General features: G+C 36.4%; 2 protein-coding genes across 2 annotated transcripts; one reads left to right on the top strand and one right to left on the bottom strand.

The window, feature by feature from the left end:
- The first annotated feature begins 443 nt into the window (after window positions 1–443).
- On the top strand, window positions 444–3811 carry LOC132274074 (E3 ubiquitin-protein ligase WAV3). Its single transcript, XM_059775233.1, has 2 exons — window positions 444–1365; window positions 1502–3811. Exons 1-2 carry the CDS (start codon window positions 919–921, stop codon window positions 3380–3382), a joined length of 2328 nt encoding a protein of 775 aa, XP_059631216.1. The 5' UTR covers window positions 444–918; the 3' UTR covers window positions 3383–3811.
- Window positions 3812–11500: 7689 nt separating this feature from the next.
- On the bottom strand, window positions 11501–15734 carry LOC132274073 (glutamyl-tRNA reductase 1, chloroplastic-like). The gene is made up of 3 exons (XM_059775232.1): window positions 15217–15734; window positions 13814–14055; window positions 11501–13022 (listed from the first exon to the last, which is right to left on the bottom strand). The coding sequence occupies exons 1-3, from the start codon at window positions 15494–15496 to the stop codon at window positions 11892–11894; spliced, it is 1653 nt and encodes a 550-aa protein (XP_059631215.1). The 5' UTR covers window positions 15497–15734; the 3' UTR covers window positions 11501–11891.
- Window positions 15735–16900: the final 1166 nt, after the last annotated feature.

Here is a 16900-nt window from a genome sequence, read left to right as displayed (position 1 = left end):
TGAGCTGATTCGTTTACGCTAAGATCATCTTAATATGAAAAAATATTGCGTAACAATTATTACTCTCATATGATCTAAAAATTGAACTTGCACAGTCTTAAATGCACAACTCTCGTAATAAACAAGGCATTTGATCCCATTTTTATGTTAATATCATCTTTATACGAGAAAATGTTAAAGTAACAATTATTACTGTCCCTCGAGTGAACCTTTCGCAGAAATCACAAGATAAAAAAAAATGAGTTTGCACAGTTGTGACCACAACTCTCTTAATCACTTGTACAAAATATATATCTATTTTTTGTGTATAATTTAAAAAAGAGTCCATGACAACAATAATGAGATAAAATTCATAATAGCATTAGTCATATATGAATATAAAAATATATAACTATATATATATATATTAGTACCAGTATTCATTTATTCCAAGAGAAGTTTGAATAGAAAAAGGCTAAAAAGTCTTTATATCTCATACCCAGAGAGAGAGAGAGCAGCAGATCTCAATCCCTTTCTAGTTGCAGAGATCTTTTTGGTGCTCCCAATACACATCAAACCAATATATTATAGAAAGAGTGAAAAATAAAACGAAGAGAGGTCTGAGCTGGTCCTTCTCTGTTTATCTTTCTCAATATCTCTGTTATCAATTTGTCTCTATCCATCTCTTTCTTCATTTGATCCCATGCTCGTCGTCTCCCTCACCTCCATCATATAATACCACCCTTTTGTCTTCAATGTTAGCTTCTCAAGATCCATCCCAACAAAACCCCTTTTTATCCCATCATGAATTCACCACTTTTTCTCTATAAAAAACTATAGATACATATATATATATATATATATATATATAGATATAGATATATATACTGTATTGTAAAGAGTTGGTGAGAGTGTGTGTGTTTTTCACATTTGGGTGAGATGGGTACTGGTTGGAGACGAGCTTTTTGCACGACGGTCCCTAGAGATCGAGAACAACAAAAACAGCATCAACAGAGCTCTCAAAACCAGTCTCCGAGTACTCCTAGAATCTGTGCCAAATTAGGGTTCTTATCTGGTGGAAGCAACCCATCAACACCTCGATTGCAATCTCAATCACAATCTCAATCTCAGTCTGTGTCAAGTACTACTCAATCACAATCTCAATCTCAGTCTGTGTCCAGTACTACTCCTACCTTGCGTTGCCGAACCAGTTCTGTTCAAACATCTTCTGCTGGCGAGAACCTCATCAGCCCCAACCTCCATTGCAAAACCACCACCAGCACACCAAAATCCACCACCAAAAGCCCTAGGACTTTCCTGGGTTCCAACCCATCCTCGCCCAGATCTCCATTTTCAATCTTCAGAAACAGTCTTCGTCTCACCAAAGTAAGTTTATTTTACAAATATATATATATACACACACATATACATATATATGTTTTAGTGCTCATTCATTGGGACATTGTGACAAACAGATTTGACGCAATAGGGATTTTTGGTTTTTTTTGTTGTGTTTCTGCAGAATAACTGTGGAATATGCTCGCAGAGCATGAAGACAGGTCAAAGAATGGCGATATACACAGCGGAATGTTCTCATGCCTTTCACTTCCCCTGCATAGCGGCGCACGTTAGAAAGCAGAGCACTCTGGTGTGTCCAGTCTGCAAATCCGCATGGCGAGACGTGCCTTTACTGGCCATCCACAAGTCTGAACAACCACCTCAAGCACAAGAAGACGAACCCAAAACTACCACCTGTAATTCACAAGAAGAAAACAAGGAAAAGCCAACACTTGCCAATATCAAAATCAAGGCCTATGACGACGACGAGCCGTTGCTGTCGCCGACGGCCGGCGGCCGATTCGTTCCGATACCGGAGGCGGACGAGAACGAAGAAGCCGAAACCGTGCCCGAGGAGATCGAAGAGTTTCAGGGCTTCTTTGTGAATCCGATCCCTTCCTCAACTTCCAGAGATGAGTATTGTTCCATCAATGGCGGCAGAGATTTCCAGAATGTGGAGGTGAAGGTGATGCCGGAGGTGGCCGTGGTTTCGGCCGGAAAGACTCACGAGTCATATGCGGTGGTTCTGAAACTCAAAGCGCCACCTCCTCCGCCGGCGACCCCGCCCGCGCATAATAGCAGCACGGCTCATTTTCTGGACCCGTCGTGTCGTGCGCCCATCGACTTAGTCACCGTGCTCGATGTCAGCGGAAGCATGAGCGGAGCTAAACTTCAGATGCTTAAACGAGCCATGAGATTAGTCATCTCATCACTAGGCTCGTCCGATCGGCTCTCCATAGTCGCATTCTCGGCTTGCCCCAAAAGATTGTTACCTCTCAAAAGAATGACTGTACAAGGCCAGCGCGCGGCTCGGCGAATCATTGATCGTCTCGGCTGCAGCCAAGGCACAAGCGTTGGCGATGCCCTAAGAAAAGCCACCAAAGTCTTGGAAGACCGCCGCGAAAGAAACCCAGTTGCGAGCATCATGCTCTTATCAGACGGGCAGGATGAGCGGGTTCAAACAAGCCATCCGAATCAACGGGGTGATCGTTCCCACGTGTCATCCACTCGCTTCGCTCATATTGAAATTCCCGTACACACGTTCGGGTTCGGTCAGAAAGCCAGCTCCAACTACAGCCGCGAGCCGGTTGAGGATGCATTTGCTAAATGTGTTGGCGGATTATTGAGTGTGGTGGTGCAAGATTTTCGTCTACAGCTCGGGATCGGCTCTGGGTCAGACCCAGCGGAAATCACCGCCGTCTATTCGTGTAATGGACGGCCCACAGTCCTGAGCTCGGGTTCATTTCGGCTAGGTGACCTATACGCCGAGGAGGAAAGAGAATTACTGGTTGAGCTAAGAGTCCCATCTTCGGCTATTGGGGGCCATCATGTACTGTCCGTTAGATGTAATTACAAAGACCCGGCCACCCAAGAGGTGATCAACGGTAGAGATCAGAGTTTGCTTGTGCCTTTACCACAGGGCGTTCGATCAACATCCCCGAAGATCGAGCGGTTGAGGAATCTTTTCATTACTACACGAGCAATAGCGGAGGCTCGGCGATTAATTGAGCACAATGAGGTGTCTAGTGCTCATCGGCTTCTTTCGTCGGCCCGAGCTTTACTGATGCAGTCGAACTCGATAACGGCCGACGAGTACGTTCGCGGATTGGAGGCCGAGTTGGCTGGGCTAGAGTGGCGGCTTCAGTATCAACATCAGATGGAGCAGCAGATGATCCAACGGCGGAGAGTGAACGAAAGGGAGATGGCGTTTGTTGATGAGAATGGTGAGCCGTTAACGCCGACTTCGGCTTGGAGAGCGGCTGAGCGACTTGCTAAGATGGCTATGATGAAGAAGTCGCTGAACCGAGTGAGCGACTTGCATGGATTTGAAAACGCTCGGTTTTAGTGAGCAAAGTAATTAAGGACGGGTTTGGAGTTTTCAGAAACTTAAAAATAGAAAAGAGTAAGAAAATTCAACTGATTTGGATAGTCTTTTGTAATTCTCAATAATATCCAATTTTTAGGGTTTTGAAAACAGAATTTTTTTTTTTTAAAAGAAAAAACCAAACAGTCCTAACTTGTTTCCACATGATAATGTAAAAAGCACTGAGAACCAAAAAAAGGAAAAAAAAAAGAAAGAAAGAGATTGAAGGTGTGTGAAAACGGGGTGTATAATAGCGACAAGGGTACCGGGAGGTCCCGAGCTTTCCGGGGAGAGTGACCCAAAAGAGAGAGCAGAGTATTTATATTGAAGGGTTTAATCCTCAAATATAATATGTAATGAAGTTCTTTAATCTTAGGTAAATTTCTAAATGTTTTATGAAGTTATTTTATCCGTGTACAATTTTTATTGTTTCACTTTTTGGGTCACTTGTGATCATATTTCATTTTTTTTAACTAGTATTTTTTAGGTTTCATACTAAATACTACCTACCGTTAACTTTAGAAAGTTCTTAAACATTGATGGCTCCCTTTATATTTATTGGGGTGACAAATTATGAAACGATCCATTAACACGATTCGAATATGATAAATTGATTTGGGTTGATCTTAAAAGGGTTCGGGTTATAAACGTATTGATATGATTAACTCGTTTACTTAATTGTATCATGTTAAAGTTATACCTTATAATTTTTCTTTCTTATTTTGAATATTTGGGTTAATTGTAATAATTTTTTTTTAATTATTTGATTAAATATTAAATGTCTCTTTTTGATAAACATGTCATGGGTTAACAAGTTTACCCGTTTAATAAACGGGTTGGGTTAGTGTTGAGGGATCATGACATGATTGTTAAATGAGTTGGGTTTGGATTTACCTGTTTAGTATAATACTCTTACATTGACACGACACGACTCGATTATGACTCATGAACACGAATTGTCACTCTTAATATTTATGTATATTTTTTTGTTTTTCAAGTCTAAAGGCTTTTATTATCATTGTGTCATTGAAGATGCAAAATAAATCCTCATTAAATTTGGAAAGAATAATTCTACACTTTAAATAATTTTTAACTCATTTTTCCTCTATTTTCAGTTTATTTATAGACTGTTACATATCTTCTAGAAGTTTTTTAACTAACTCTTTGTATTGAGCTATTCTTTCTGGGCTCTTCTTGGTTAGAGGCTTAATTCCCTTTATTCGAAATCGGGCTTCCAATACGATTTTCTGGTCTTGGGCCTGACCATTGAAGACTTGGTTCGTAGCAGTTGCTCTTGTCCGATCCGTTCTTGACAGTCTGGATCGCGCCCGGCCCATACCATTTTTGGTATCCTCAATCACACAAGCGGTTTCAAAAGGTTTAGAACCAACATGTTATATTATAATTGTGTCACACCGGCGGTTTTAAGAGAGATTATTCTGAATACATGTTTGTAATGCAAAATGAGTGTGTGATCTTGTAATTGTATTCATAGGGTTTAAAAGAGATTACTCTCAATTCACATTAAGAAAATGATTGCTCATTGTTTTGTTTTTGTTTTTTTGTTTTTGTTTTGTTGTTTTTTTTTTTTTGGTCCTTTCACTTCAGAAGCTGAATGGCGTTGAGATTAAAAGAGATTACTTTGAATTTACATTAAGAAAATTAAGAAAATGATTGCTCATTATCTTTTTTTTTACTTATTATTTCTGTTATTTTTGTTTTTTTGTCCTTTCACTTCGGAAGCTGAATAACGTTGAGATTAAAAAAGATTACTCTGAATTCAAATTGAGAAAATGATGGCTCATTATTTTGTTTGTCCTTTCACTTCGGAAGCTGAATGCTCTACTAATTAAGCTACTGGGAATATAAGAGAAGAGCTACCCTTGCAAGACAAGTTAATGTTGGCTCTTATTTGATTTGGGAACACAACACTTTTACAAGTCTATTTGGGAGACAATGTAGGCCATTTCAATTGAAAAGTGATTGTTCAATTTTTTTTTTTTTTTGGCATACTTTCAATTAATATTTAAAATTGAGTTAGAATAAAAATCCACCCCTGTATAGTGCTTTCTCAATTATTATATTAAATTTCTTTTTTAACTCAATTTTGAACTGTTTTTTCATAATTCAATTTTCATCGGAAAATAAAAAATTGTTATTGGAGGATACCTTGTGTCAAAGGCATAACGTAGGTGTGAGCGAGAGATGAACGTGACTGAATTATCGCTGATGCTTCAAGTTTGGTTTCAGCAGACCATTTTTTTATCTTTTAAAAAACAGGGATTATTAAGTATAAATGGTGTTAATGATTTATATTTATCATTTGATAAAATTAAAGTCTCATAATTTCAAAAAAAATAAAGAAAAAAACTATTTAACCCTGTAGAGATAGTACATTTAGACACATATGTACCACTTCTTATACAGGTACCACTTTTTGTGCTGCACAAAAAAGTAGTACCTGATGCACACAAAGTGGTACCCATATGAATAAAAGTGGTATCTCTATGCCTAAAATAAAAGTGGTACTTGATACACCAAAAGTGGTACATGCGTGCACAAAAAGTAATGCTTATGTGCCTAAAAGTGGTACTTATGTAGAAACGAACGATTTTTTTTCATATTCACGTCAGTATTTTGATGAACTCCATTTTTTCGAAATTATGAGACTTTGACTCCATCAAATGATAAATATGGGCCATTAACACCATATATATATATATATATATATATATATATATATGTAATAATCCCTAAAAAAATAAAATAAAATGCATGTATTATGTTTACCTACTTTCTCTTTCTTGTTCATGCTTTGATATCTATTTACTTTCCTTTTAAATAACCTTCTTGTAGTAGTATCATGTCATCAAAATAATTGTCTCTCGAGGATTTTTAGAAATTGTTTTCCACTTCTTGAAAATGAAAATAAGATTACATAAACATGTCTACATATGAACAATTTCAAAAATAAGTTACCGAGAGAGATGGATTTGTAGGCCAAAAAAAAAAAAATCTCCTTTCTTCCCACCCACAAAAAAAAATGTTATTTTTTCGGACTTAACTTTAAGAGGGTAATTTTTAATATTTTCTTGTTAGCACGGTAAGAAATGAATTTTCAGTTATATTCTTATATGGCGTACATATGCGTATATAACTTCAAAGGTAAAGAAGGTAAATTTGTGATATTAAAAAATAATACTTTAAATTTTGGAATGAGTCGCTTTTTATTTTATTTTTAGACGGTCAAAAATAGAAAGGTAAATCCATTAATATTATTATTATTTATTTTTTAATTTTTGGGACAAAGGAGGAATACTCCTTAATTAAAAAACAGTCGTGTATTATTTACATGCAGGAGCATCGCAAATGATGCGTGGGCATGGACCCCACGTAAGACTTAATTTATCGATCTATCGTTATCGCCCTCCGATGCATTACTGTCCTTGTACTGCACTGAATCAGCCTGTTTCTACGTGGGTAATCGAAGACAGCTATTTCCACAGTGTTTTAAATGATCGTTATGTAACACACTCCCTGATCTCTCTAATTGCAGACCCATGATTGTTCGTCTGATGCAATCTGGACCGTCCTTCTTCGTATTCCCCAGTTCTTACCTATGGCCCACACTCATCAATCAATGAAGTCTGGTGTCTGAGAAAAATAAATGACTACATATGCATATGTTATCATGTGATTACGTGGGGACCACCCGTCCCTTTGAATCGTTGCTACCGTACTCTTGAGCAATTTTAACCGACATCTGAATTATATGTAACACATTGTAACACAGTTTGAGGAATCTAATATTTATCTAATATATATTACAAAAATATTGTTAATTTGAGAATGCAAACATTTTTATGGTTTTGCATTTTCAGTTTGATAAATTTAATTGTGTTTTATTCTTTATATTATTCTAATTTAATTATACCATAAAATATAAAATACAAAACGTCCAACTTCTTAAATATTACTCATTTATTTTTATTACTTTCGATTAAAAAAATGTTACATCACTTAAATTTATTTTACAAAAAGAAAATCAAGAGAAGTTGAGCAACTGGTTTAAGCTTTAATGTGGTAAGAATTGTAGGATCAAGTATCATGTACAATCAAAGGCAAAAAAAAAAAAAAAAAAAAAAAAAAAAAAATGAAAAAGAAAAAAAGGGTCATGGTCTTTATAGGACTTATTAAATTATTTTTCATGCTCCATCAAAACACAGCAAGTTTTTATTTATTTATTTATTTTTTTAAGTAGGTGATTCTCTTTGACGGAATGAGAATATCTATGCGTATGAGAAAATATAATGTGTCGGCGAAACTCACACAAAATGCACACAAATGACTTACCTCTCGCTACCTACCAACTCAGTTATGCCCCTTGCACAAGACATGTAGTTTATAAAACAACAATTTCAACCTTTAATATTATTCACACAATGAATGAAAAGGACACAAATTCGAACTAAGGGTTAAACACTCACGGTGTGCACAATGCACACTCTGCCCAAACACAACCCTCAACACGTGGTTATATGGGCCTCTCAAAATACTGTTTATAAATTGCCAAGTAGTGATTTAGGGATCGAATTCGCCACTTACCGAATTCAATTTATGTGAGTGAGACAGTGGGTTCCATCATATGATGTCACCAAACATCGACACCCACCATCTCTTTCACATAAATTAAATTTAATATTTACCGAATTTAATTCTTAAATTATTATTCTAAACTGTCTTGCATGTGTCTGCATCCAGGCACAACAATGTTGGTTGACTAGTCCAACCATCTAGCCACGGGAACCAATTATAAACCTACAACATACATGATCCTTTCTCGATTGCCCCCTCATAATAGTTGACACCCTCAACCGTGTAGGGTTATTAGCAAATGAACATCCCAATGTGTAGTTGACATCCTCAACTGCTAGAAACATCGGCCAATATGCTAAGCCAACAGGAGCAAACTGCCTTCAAGCGTACCTTGGTCTGCCATAGACAATGCCGCATGTCTTTATCAGCATCATGCCCCCTCAAACCTAACCACGTATCAGAGTCATATGTTTTTTTTACTATCGTGTCAACTAATGATAGCAGGGACCAATGATTCAGGACTTCGTAATAATGTCAAACGGATAAAATAATGAGAACATTTTATTTGTAGTAATTATTTATTATTATTATTATTATTATTATTATTTATAAAATATGAATAATGATGTACCATGTACGTTATACAGAATCACTCAAATTATTCTACAATTATGAACTTTTCATATTCAAATGATTATGAAATTACATTGAAGAAAACGTCCATTCTCCTCCTCCTCCTCGTTGTATGAGGTTGGGCCTTAAAGTACCCTTTGAACCGATAATGAGTGTATACTGTAGAGTAATTGTATCAGGGTATTTGGTGCCTCTTACTCCTCTCTCTCTCTCTCTCTATATATATATATATATTAAAGGTCATTATTATAATATAAAAAAAAAATTTAAAACGAAAAACTAAGCAAGAAATGCTAAATCTATAGTAATTCTCTTTTTATATTGGTACAAGAAAAATAATTTTTTGAAGTCACTTGAGAGGGTCGGAGACCAAACCGAGTACGTTTTTGGCCTGTCGATACATGTTTCACATGCAAACATGAGATGGTCAAAAATACGATTTGACTATTCCGATGTTTGATTGATTTTAAATAGCAAATTTCTTGATTTAAAAAAGAAGAAGTAAGAAGTAGAAGGACAAGGAATCATTCGTTATTGGACGTATTTTTTGATTTCCTGAAAACACACATTTGTCTGGTAAGTACAAAGAGCCTTTGAACCCCCTTATAATATTTACCTTTTGGCGCATTCTTAGAAGCTAGTATCATATTCCAGATTCCCTTATGGTATCTGCACAAATTTTAGTAAATGATAACTTGCACGCACACTTGTTACTTTCACTTTTTTTTTTTTTTTTTTTTTTTTTTTTTTTTTTTTGTTTTAACTTAAAATATACGTTATTCATTATAGCAATGTTATTTTAGTCGATAATTCAAACCTACACGACACTAGATGAAGAGCTTTTATAGTGATAAACATACGTCCCACTCGAAACATATTTAAGTATAAGTATGTATTTATAAGTGTAATTTTCTTTTTTTATTAGTTATTTGTGTGTAAATTTATCTTAGGAAAAAAATAATCTCAACGTAAGCATTTATGCATACCATCTTCTGTCCGGAGGAGAGATGGGCATATGTGGTTGAGGAGAAGGGATAGGTTATATAGTGAAGTCCAGCCAGCCCAGTGGGCTAATTAGGAAACCTAGACTCTGTTGTAAAAAGAGTTTGGGTCAGTGATCACAATAAGACATATCTGCCACGGCCAAACCAACTGAACAAGGTATATCAGCCCAAGCCCAGTACTTGGAAGGAACCTTCCTGTCCTATCAAAAAGGTGTATCTGACCATAATATATTGACAGATTGAGTAAGCTAATCATCACACTTGAATAGTCAGATCAAGTCAAAACCGAGGCTGAGAAAAGAGTCCGGATCTTCTGCAGTATAAGTGCGAGTCCGGTCTACATTACATATGTGAGTGATGCGTTAAATGCAATACATGCAACACTTGTTGTACTGTCTGATCACTCGCACGAGAAAGGGTGTTGCCCAACTTAAGCAGTACAATAACAATTTATGAATCCGGCCATGCTTGTTATATCTTTTTCAAATTGTATTATTCTCTCTCTTATATATATATATTTTGGGTGGACTAAAATTGTCCATAATAAATTTTTTATTTTATTATCCCGACAAACATTTAACATCTTATAAAAACAATACATGAGTTATCCCTTGTTAAGGTAAGACGGTGGATCAAATCACATACAAACTTATTAAAAGTAGCACTAAGTAGACTCCACAACATAACATGAAAAGACAATCCTTTAAAATGGTGCACTGACCAAGTAGACTGTCAAAGCCAGAAAAGGCAGAGGGTTAGGGCCACGTGAACTAATAATAGCCCTAAAAGCAAAGCTTGTCCGTCACGCACAAGTGACTAATTTCTAATTACCTTTGACAAGTGCACAGTATTCCTCATTGATAGAATACATGAAACAATTGCCGAAACCCAAGGTGACAATGACATATTCGTCTGCGATACTTGAGCAACGGAGACACCTATGGCTATAACAAACCCCCACCAATCCCAGAAAGCATTAGACATTCCATAAACCAAAAGCTTGCCCATCATTGAAAGGTTTCTTAGAACCCCCATCCGTAGTTCAAACTCCATGATTTGGTAAGGAGGCTCATTACTACCGAGTCGTAGATCCGTCATGGAAACCCATAGAGAGGTAACACTCGGATGGAAAGAAACAAAGGAAGTCTAGTACAGAGGGCAGGACCCAAAACAACACAAGTTGCAATTTAGCACCAAAAAGGAGAATAAAACAACTAGAACAATACCTGGATCAAAAGAAAAGAGAGGCAAAGATAAACTTGCTGGAATTGCTAATGCTAAAAACGGAGTAACGACACATCCCCTAGTAGAAAGTCGGTACCGGTGTATCCAAGCCGGTAAACCGATTTGATCTTCTATAGGAACATCGATAAGAATAGAAGAAAACATGGAACCCAAATCAGAAAACTTGAGACCAGAAAAGGATGGGAAAACAACCTGAGGTCCCAAATCGAGTAAATTTTTTTTATTTTGGGCTTAGTTGAAACCCACCAAAACAGATTGAGGCCTAAATCGAAAACTTTAAACAAGCCATTAACATCGCAACCTTCATTATCATTAAAACTTTTCCTTCTTTTTTAAGGTAACTTCACGTTTACCACTGTCCCTAGGTCTTTCCACTCCAAAACATCACACTTCAAACTCATCATATACACTCTTCTTACACCAAAATATTTTCAACACTCACTGAACATGGTTATGCAAGTTAGAATTTAAAAATTTTTAGAAGGAAAACTTAAGAGACCGGACATGTGAAAAATATGTATACAAATATCTAAAAACGAGAAAATAATAGAAATGGTAACTTTATTAAAGAAACCTTAAAAAACTAATGAAAAATTGTAATTCTAGAATAACATAGAAAATCTAAGGGGGTAAGAGTTACTTATAAATACCAAATACAATTAACATACATTGAGCCTCGATTTGAATATCGAAATTAATTACAAGATATAACAACATTTCAAAAGTAGACAACATATTGGAGATTCGATACATGGACTGATCTCATAATACCTCCAATTACACAGCCGAATGACCAGTTACAAAACACGGTTGACAGATCCAACCAAAGAAAGTTAGAAAGAAATCTCTGAAAACACTAAAATCAATGGGACAGATCCCTCCCAAGGGACCTATTCCTCCTTATCGATTCAAATGAGTATTACAACAGTGACAATCCTAAAAATGGCGAACAATTCCTCTTATTCAAATGGGAGGAAACACAAGGGTGGTCTGAAAGAAGTATACATTGACGCTTATTTTTGGTTCTGCTCCACCTTCGCTCGGATCTTCTGTTCCAAAACAGATATCTCGGTCTCAAGACTAAACATTCTGTTAAGAGCATGCATATTCTCAAGGGTCTCACTCAAGGTCCGGCTGTCACTCCCATCACATCTCAAGTGCTGCATTGGACCGTGAAGGAGCTTGTTCACTATACCTCGGCTAAGATCATCCACAGCCCTTCTAGTTTTCTTTGAGATATCATCACCCATTTTTGATAAGCATTTGTCTAGCTCTGCAACTCTGATTCTTTCAGCATATGCCCTTAATTTCTTGATTGTCGGAACAGTCTCGAGTGAATCCCTCCAGGCTTCAAATTGTTTAGATTCCTCAGCAATAATGGACTGAGCTTCCATTGCTTTTCGGAGCCGATCCTCCTTATTAGCAGCCACAACCTCCTTAAGATCATCCACATTGTAAACTCGCGCAGTCTCAACATCAGTAACACAGGAACCCACATTCCTAGGAACAGATATATCAATGAAGAGCCTCAAATCCCCAACATCAGGACCAACAGGAGGAAGATCCATTACATGTTCTTTCAAAAATAATGGGTTTTCTGATGCTGTGCTGGTGAAAACTACATCAGCTTCAGCAGCACATGTTAACATCTCAGTTAGTGGTTTATAGATTATCTCCACACCTTTCAACTCCTCGCGGATGGCTGCAACTCTCTCCTCACTTCTGTTTACAACCACCATTTTCGTGCATCCTTTTGCTACTAAGTGTTTGATTACAAGTTTTCCCATCTTGCCAGCTCCAATCACCAGCATCCGAGCACTAGAATGTGAGGACTCAGGCATCTTCATCAAGGCCAATTCCACAGCAGCTGAACTAACAGAAACCGCCCCTGCTGCAATGTTTGTCTCAGTTCTAACCCGCTTTCCAACAGTGATTGCATGCTTAAACAACCCGCTAATGTTCCTCCCAAATCCTACAACTCCTTGCCCAACTTTGACAACTTGTTTAACCTGAGCAAGAATTTGACCTTCTCCTAAAACCAAGGAGTCTAGGCCTGCTGATACTTCAAAGATATGTTGTGTAGCATCTTTGTTATACAACAAGAATCGGTGCTGGCAAAGATCAGAAACAGGGATGCCACTTGTCTGCCAAGAAAAAATACAAATAAATTAACAATGATAGTCACAATAATTAGGAAAGGGAGGGGAAAAAAAAAAAAATCCAAAAATAAGATCTGAAAATTTAATATCTTAATTAAGTCAAAATAACTCTAATTATGAATGCATGAGAAGATTTCATTCAACACAATACCCAGGGACGGAGCCAGGAATTTGGCTCAGGGGGCATATTAAATGTTAAAAAAGAAGGAAAAAAAAAAAAAATCTAGAAACAGCTCAACAAGACAAATTTAGGATTTGATTGAAAAAAGGGAATACAAATTTATTTGAAGATAATTAAACAGAAAATTAAAGAAGAAGAGTAAGAAGGAAAGAAAGAAGGAATTATAAAGTATTTTTTAAAAAAAATAATTTCAGGGGGTGCATTATGTAAATTTCTATAACTATACTCATATTCATATATATATATATATATATAAACAATTGAATGGGCCAACATGGGCCCAGGGGAACCCGTCCCCTAGGTCTATATATATATATATGAATATATAAACAATTGAATGGGCCAACATGGGCCCAGGGGAACCTGTCCCCTAGGTCTATGCTGGCTCCATCCCTTCCCATAGCATGGTGCATCTAGCTCACAATGCTTATGCACAAAATGCCTTCCACTGCAGCAAAAGTTATATCATGGAAGATTAAATCATATGATTTCATGAGATGGTTTATTAATCTGATATGGTAATATAAAAATGTACCATTTGAATCTCAAATTGCAGCTAAAATAAAGATAGGACCAAAGGGAAAATGAAAATCACCTTTGACATCCATTCAGTAACTTCCTTGACTCCACGATGCTGAGACAATGCCACAACATATATCTCCATCCTGTTGCATGTACTAAGAACAGCAGCCTCTTCTATATGATTCAAACTACAAAGCTCCCCAATGGCTCGTGGCCATTCTGCTTCTGGAATGGCAAGTTTTTCACGCATTTCAACAGGTGTAGTGTGAACACTAAGCCCAATGACCACAATGCTGCTCCTTTCCTTTGTATATCCTGACAGGCATGAATTTAGAAGTTTCAGAAAAAGACTAATCTAGAAAAAAAATTCAAGTAATTCTAGCAAAATACATAAAATAAATTATCAATGAAGGAAAAGCTTAATTAGGTTAATTTTATAATAATTCATAGAATGAATCACTTATGAATAATGCAGTCTAGAACTTGGAAAGATCCATATGGATTATACAACCGAAGCAATCAGAAAACATCATGTTCGTAGGAAAAAAAAAAAAAAACCTCCGGAAGTCTAAAAAAGAAGATCCTGCGCGGGCGAGAGAGATGGCCCCATGGAGTAGAAAAACGTTAGTTCAAGCAAACATTGAGGTTCAAACGGCAGATTCCCTATCAATAGAGAACAGGTATACCTAGTTATACTTGTCATTTTAGAATTGTGGGATGGGTACAAATATGACATTTGACTTTAAACAGAATCAATAACAAACAAAAATTAGCATTGAGGTTCAAACGACGGATCCGTATCAATAGAGAATAGGTATACCTAGTTATACTTGTCATTTTAGAATTGTGGGATGGGTACAAATATGACATTTGACTTTGAACAGAATCAATAAGAAACAAAAATTATAATTTTTGTGGGTTCCAGAAATTTGTTGATTTTTATAAGAGGAAAATCAATGATAATGAAGCAACAATTCACACAACACAAACACAAAAGTTTGTCATCTTAAATTGAAAGGCCTCACAATATAAATAACATGAACTTTTCCAATTAAAATTTATAATCTAAAAAGAACAGTCCACCCTCATAACCTGCACCAAATAATTTGAAACCAGTGGCCTTTGAAATTAGTGTCAAATCATAGAATAAAAAATTACACCCAAACCAATTGCTGGAACCCATAAAAATTATGTAAAGCTATGATATTCTTTCATTTATTTGTTATCTTTATTTGTTGGTGCTTGCAAATTTTCTGATACACTGATCTAAATTATGAAAACTCAATGAACTAAATCAGTTAACGAAAAAACTAGAAATAAAAATCAATTAAACAGTCAAGTAAAATAAAACTAAAAAATTGAAGTGGAATGCACATTCCATCTCCAAAAAAATTCAAAACCCATTTCCACAATCGAATAGAATTACAAAATATATAGACAAAAAAAGAAAAAAAAAGAAGAGAAATTTAGACATACGATCAGCAGCGGAGGTTTTGAGCTGTTCGAGAGCAGAGAGGCTGGAAGACGAAGCCGTGTTGGTGTCGATCTTGTCAGAAGTCTGAACCAAAACATCAGAAGCAACCTCAGACCTGATTGTGGGGTTGAAAGAAGCCCATCCTCTTTGAATTAGGGTTCTTCTGGTCCGAGTGGGTTTGCAGAACACCCCAATTTGAGACGGCGACGACCTCGTTGAGGAATTGTTGCCGAGGAGGAGAGTCTCGAGCTTGGCCCCTGCAAACGCACTCGAAACCGCCATAGCCAGAAATGCTATCAAAACCCTAACACGAGGTTCTAGAGAGAGAATTTTGAGGAGAGAGAAAGGATGGGAGGTGGGGAAGAGAAGGGTTTATGGGGATGGGGGTGTTCTGAGAGGATGGTTTGATCTTTGGAAGGACTCAAAAAGGAGGTGCGCTGTGTGTTTGATTGGTTTTATTTTTAGTTATTATTGTTTGGGTGAAGAGAGAGAGAGAACGGGGGGCTTATGTGGGAAAGTAGTGACCCTGTTTGGTTGTGGGGACAGAGTTGGAGAGCCCAAAAGGGAGTTTAGATTTCTTTGCGTTGTGATTGGCGGATGGAATCCACGTTTTATCCACACGCACCCCATCCTGGCTTTAAGATCCACTTGTGTGGGGGTTCGAGCGTATATTAGCTTAATAGCAAATCAAAATTCTCTTAACGGGAAATTTATTTATTTATTTTTTTCTCTTGAATTAATCATTAAGTTTAAATATTTACATGATTTAATATTATTCATTAAATATACCAGCTAAAATTAATAACAGTGAACAAAATGATGGTTCGACTCTCCAAAGTAGTAAAACGAGTGTGTGAGTTTCTTGTTGATGGTAATAGAAAAAAAAATTAAAGAAATTGTAATGAAAAATGAGAGTGAGGAAGTGTGGCCCAAAAAAGGTTCAAAAGCGGGATTGCTTCTATCCTATGTAGCACAAACGCGGATACGGGATACGGACATGATACGATACGAATATTTCGACACGTAAAATTTTTTAAAAAGTAGGATACAGGTACGGCGTGAACAGTGTTACATATAAATATAGATTTTTATTTTTATATATCTATTCAGTAATAGTATTATAAAACTTTAATTCATTTATAATTTCTATACCATATGTTGTTCTAAAATGAATTAGAATATGAAATTATGTCATTATTGGAATGATTTTTACTATTTTGTCATGATAGTATTCATATTATTTTCAAGATTAGTGGGTAGACTTATATTAGAAATGTCCGAGGAGTGTCGACAAAATATTTGGAAAGTGTCTAGGACATGTCGGTGAACTGTACGAAATAATAAAATTAATTTTTATTTATTGACACGTATATGAAATGTCCGACACATATTCAAAGAGTGTCGATATTTGGCACCGAAACGCCTTTTTTTTGTAGAAGTACCCATACTTCTTATCTTCTATTTAAGTTTCAATTGAGCTTGAGTTGTCTAAATCATTTTCTAAGCAAATCCCAAAATAGACTAATACACAGAATTCTTCTCACTTCCAAGAAATCTGAATACCCCTTTGGGCCACTTCATGAGAAAATTGGGAGTTGGTACCCCCTTATTACCCACACACTTGTGTTTGTAGATTTGGTGGTCCTCCATTTTCTTTGTATAAATTAACTTAACCCAGCCTAGATG

Source organism: Cornus florida, unplaced genomic scaffold, assembly GCF_030987335.1.
Source record: "Cornus florida cultivar Cherokee Brave unplaced genomic scaffold, ASM3098733v1 CherokeeBrave_3.0.0_Hap2_Chr09, whole genome shotgun sequence".
In the NCBI taxonomy this organism is placed as follows: Eukaryota; Viridiplantae; Streptophyta; class Magnoliopsida; order Cornales; family Cornaceae; genus Cornus; species Cornus florida.
Note: the sequence above shows the minus strand (reverse complement) of the source record. Positions and strands in the feature narration are given on the sequence as shown.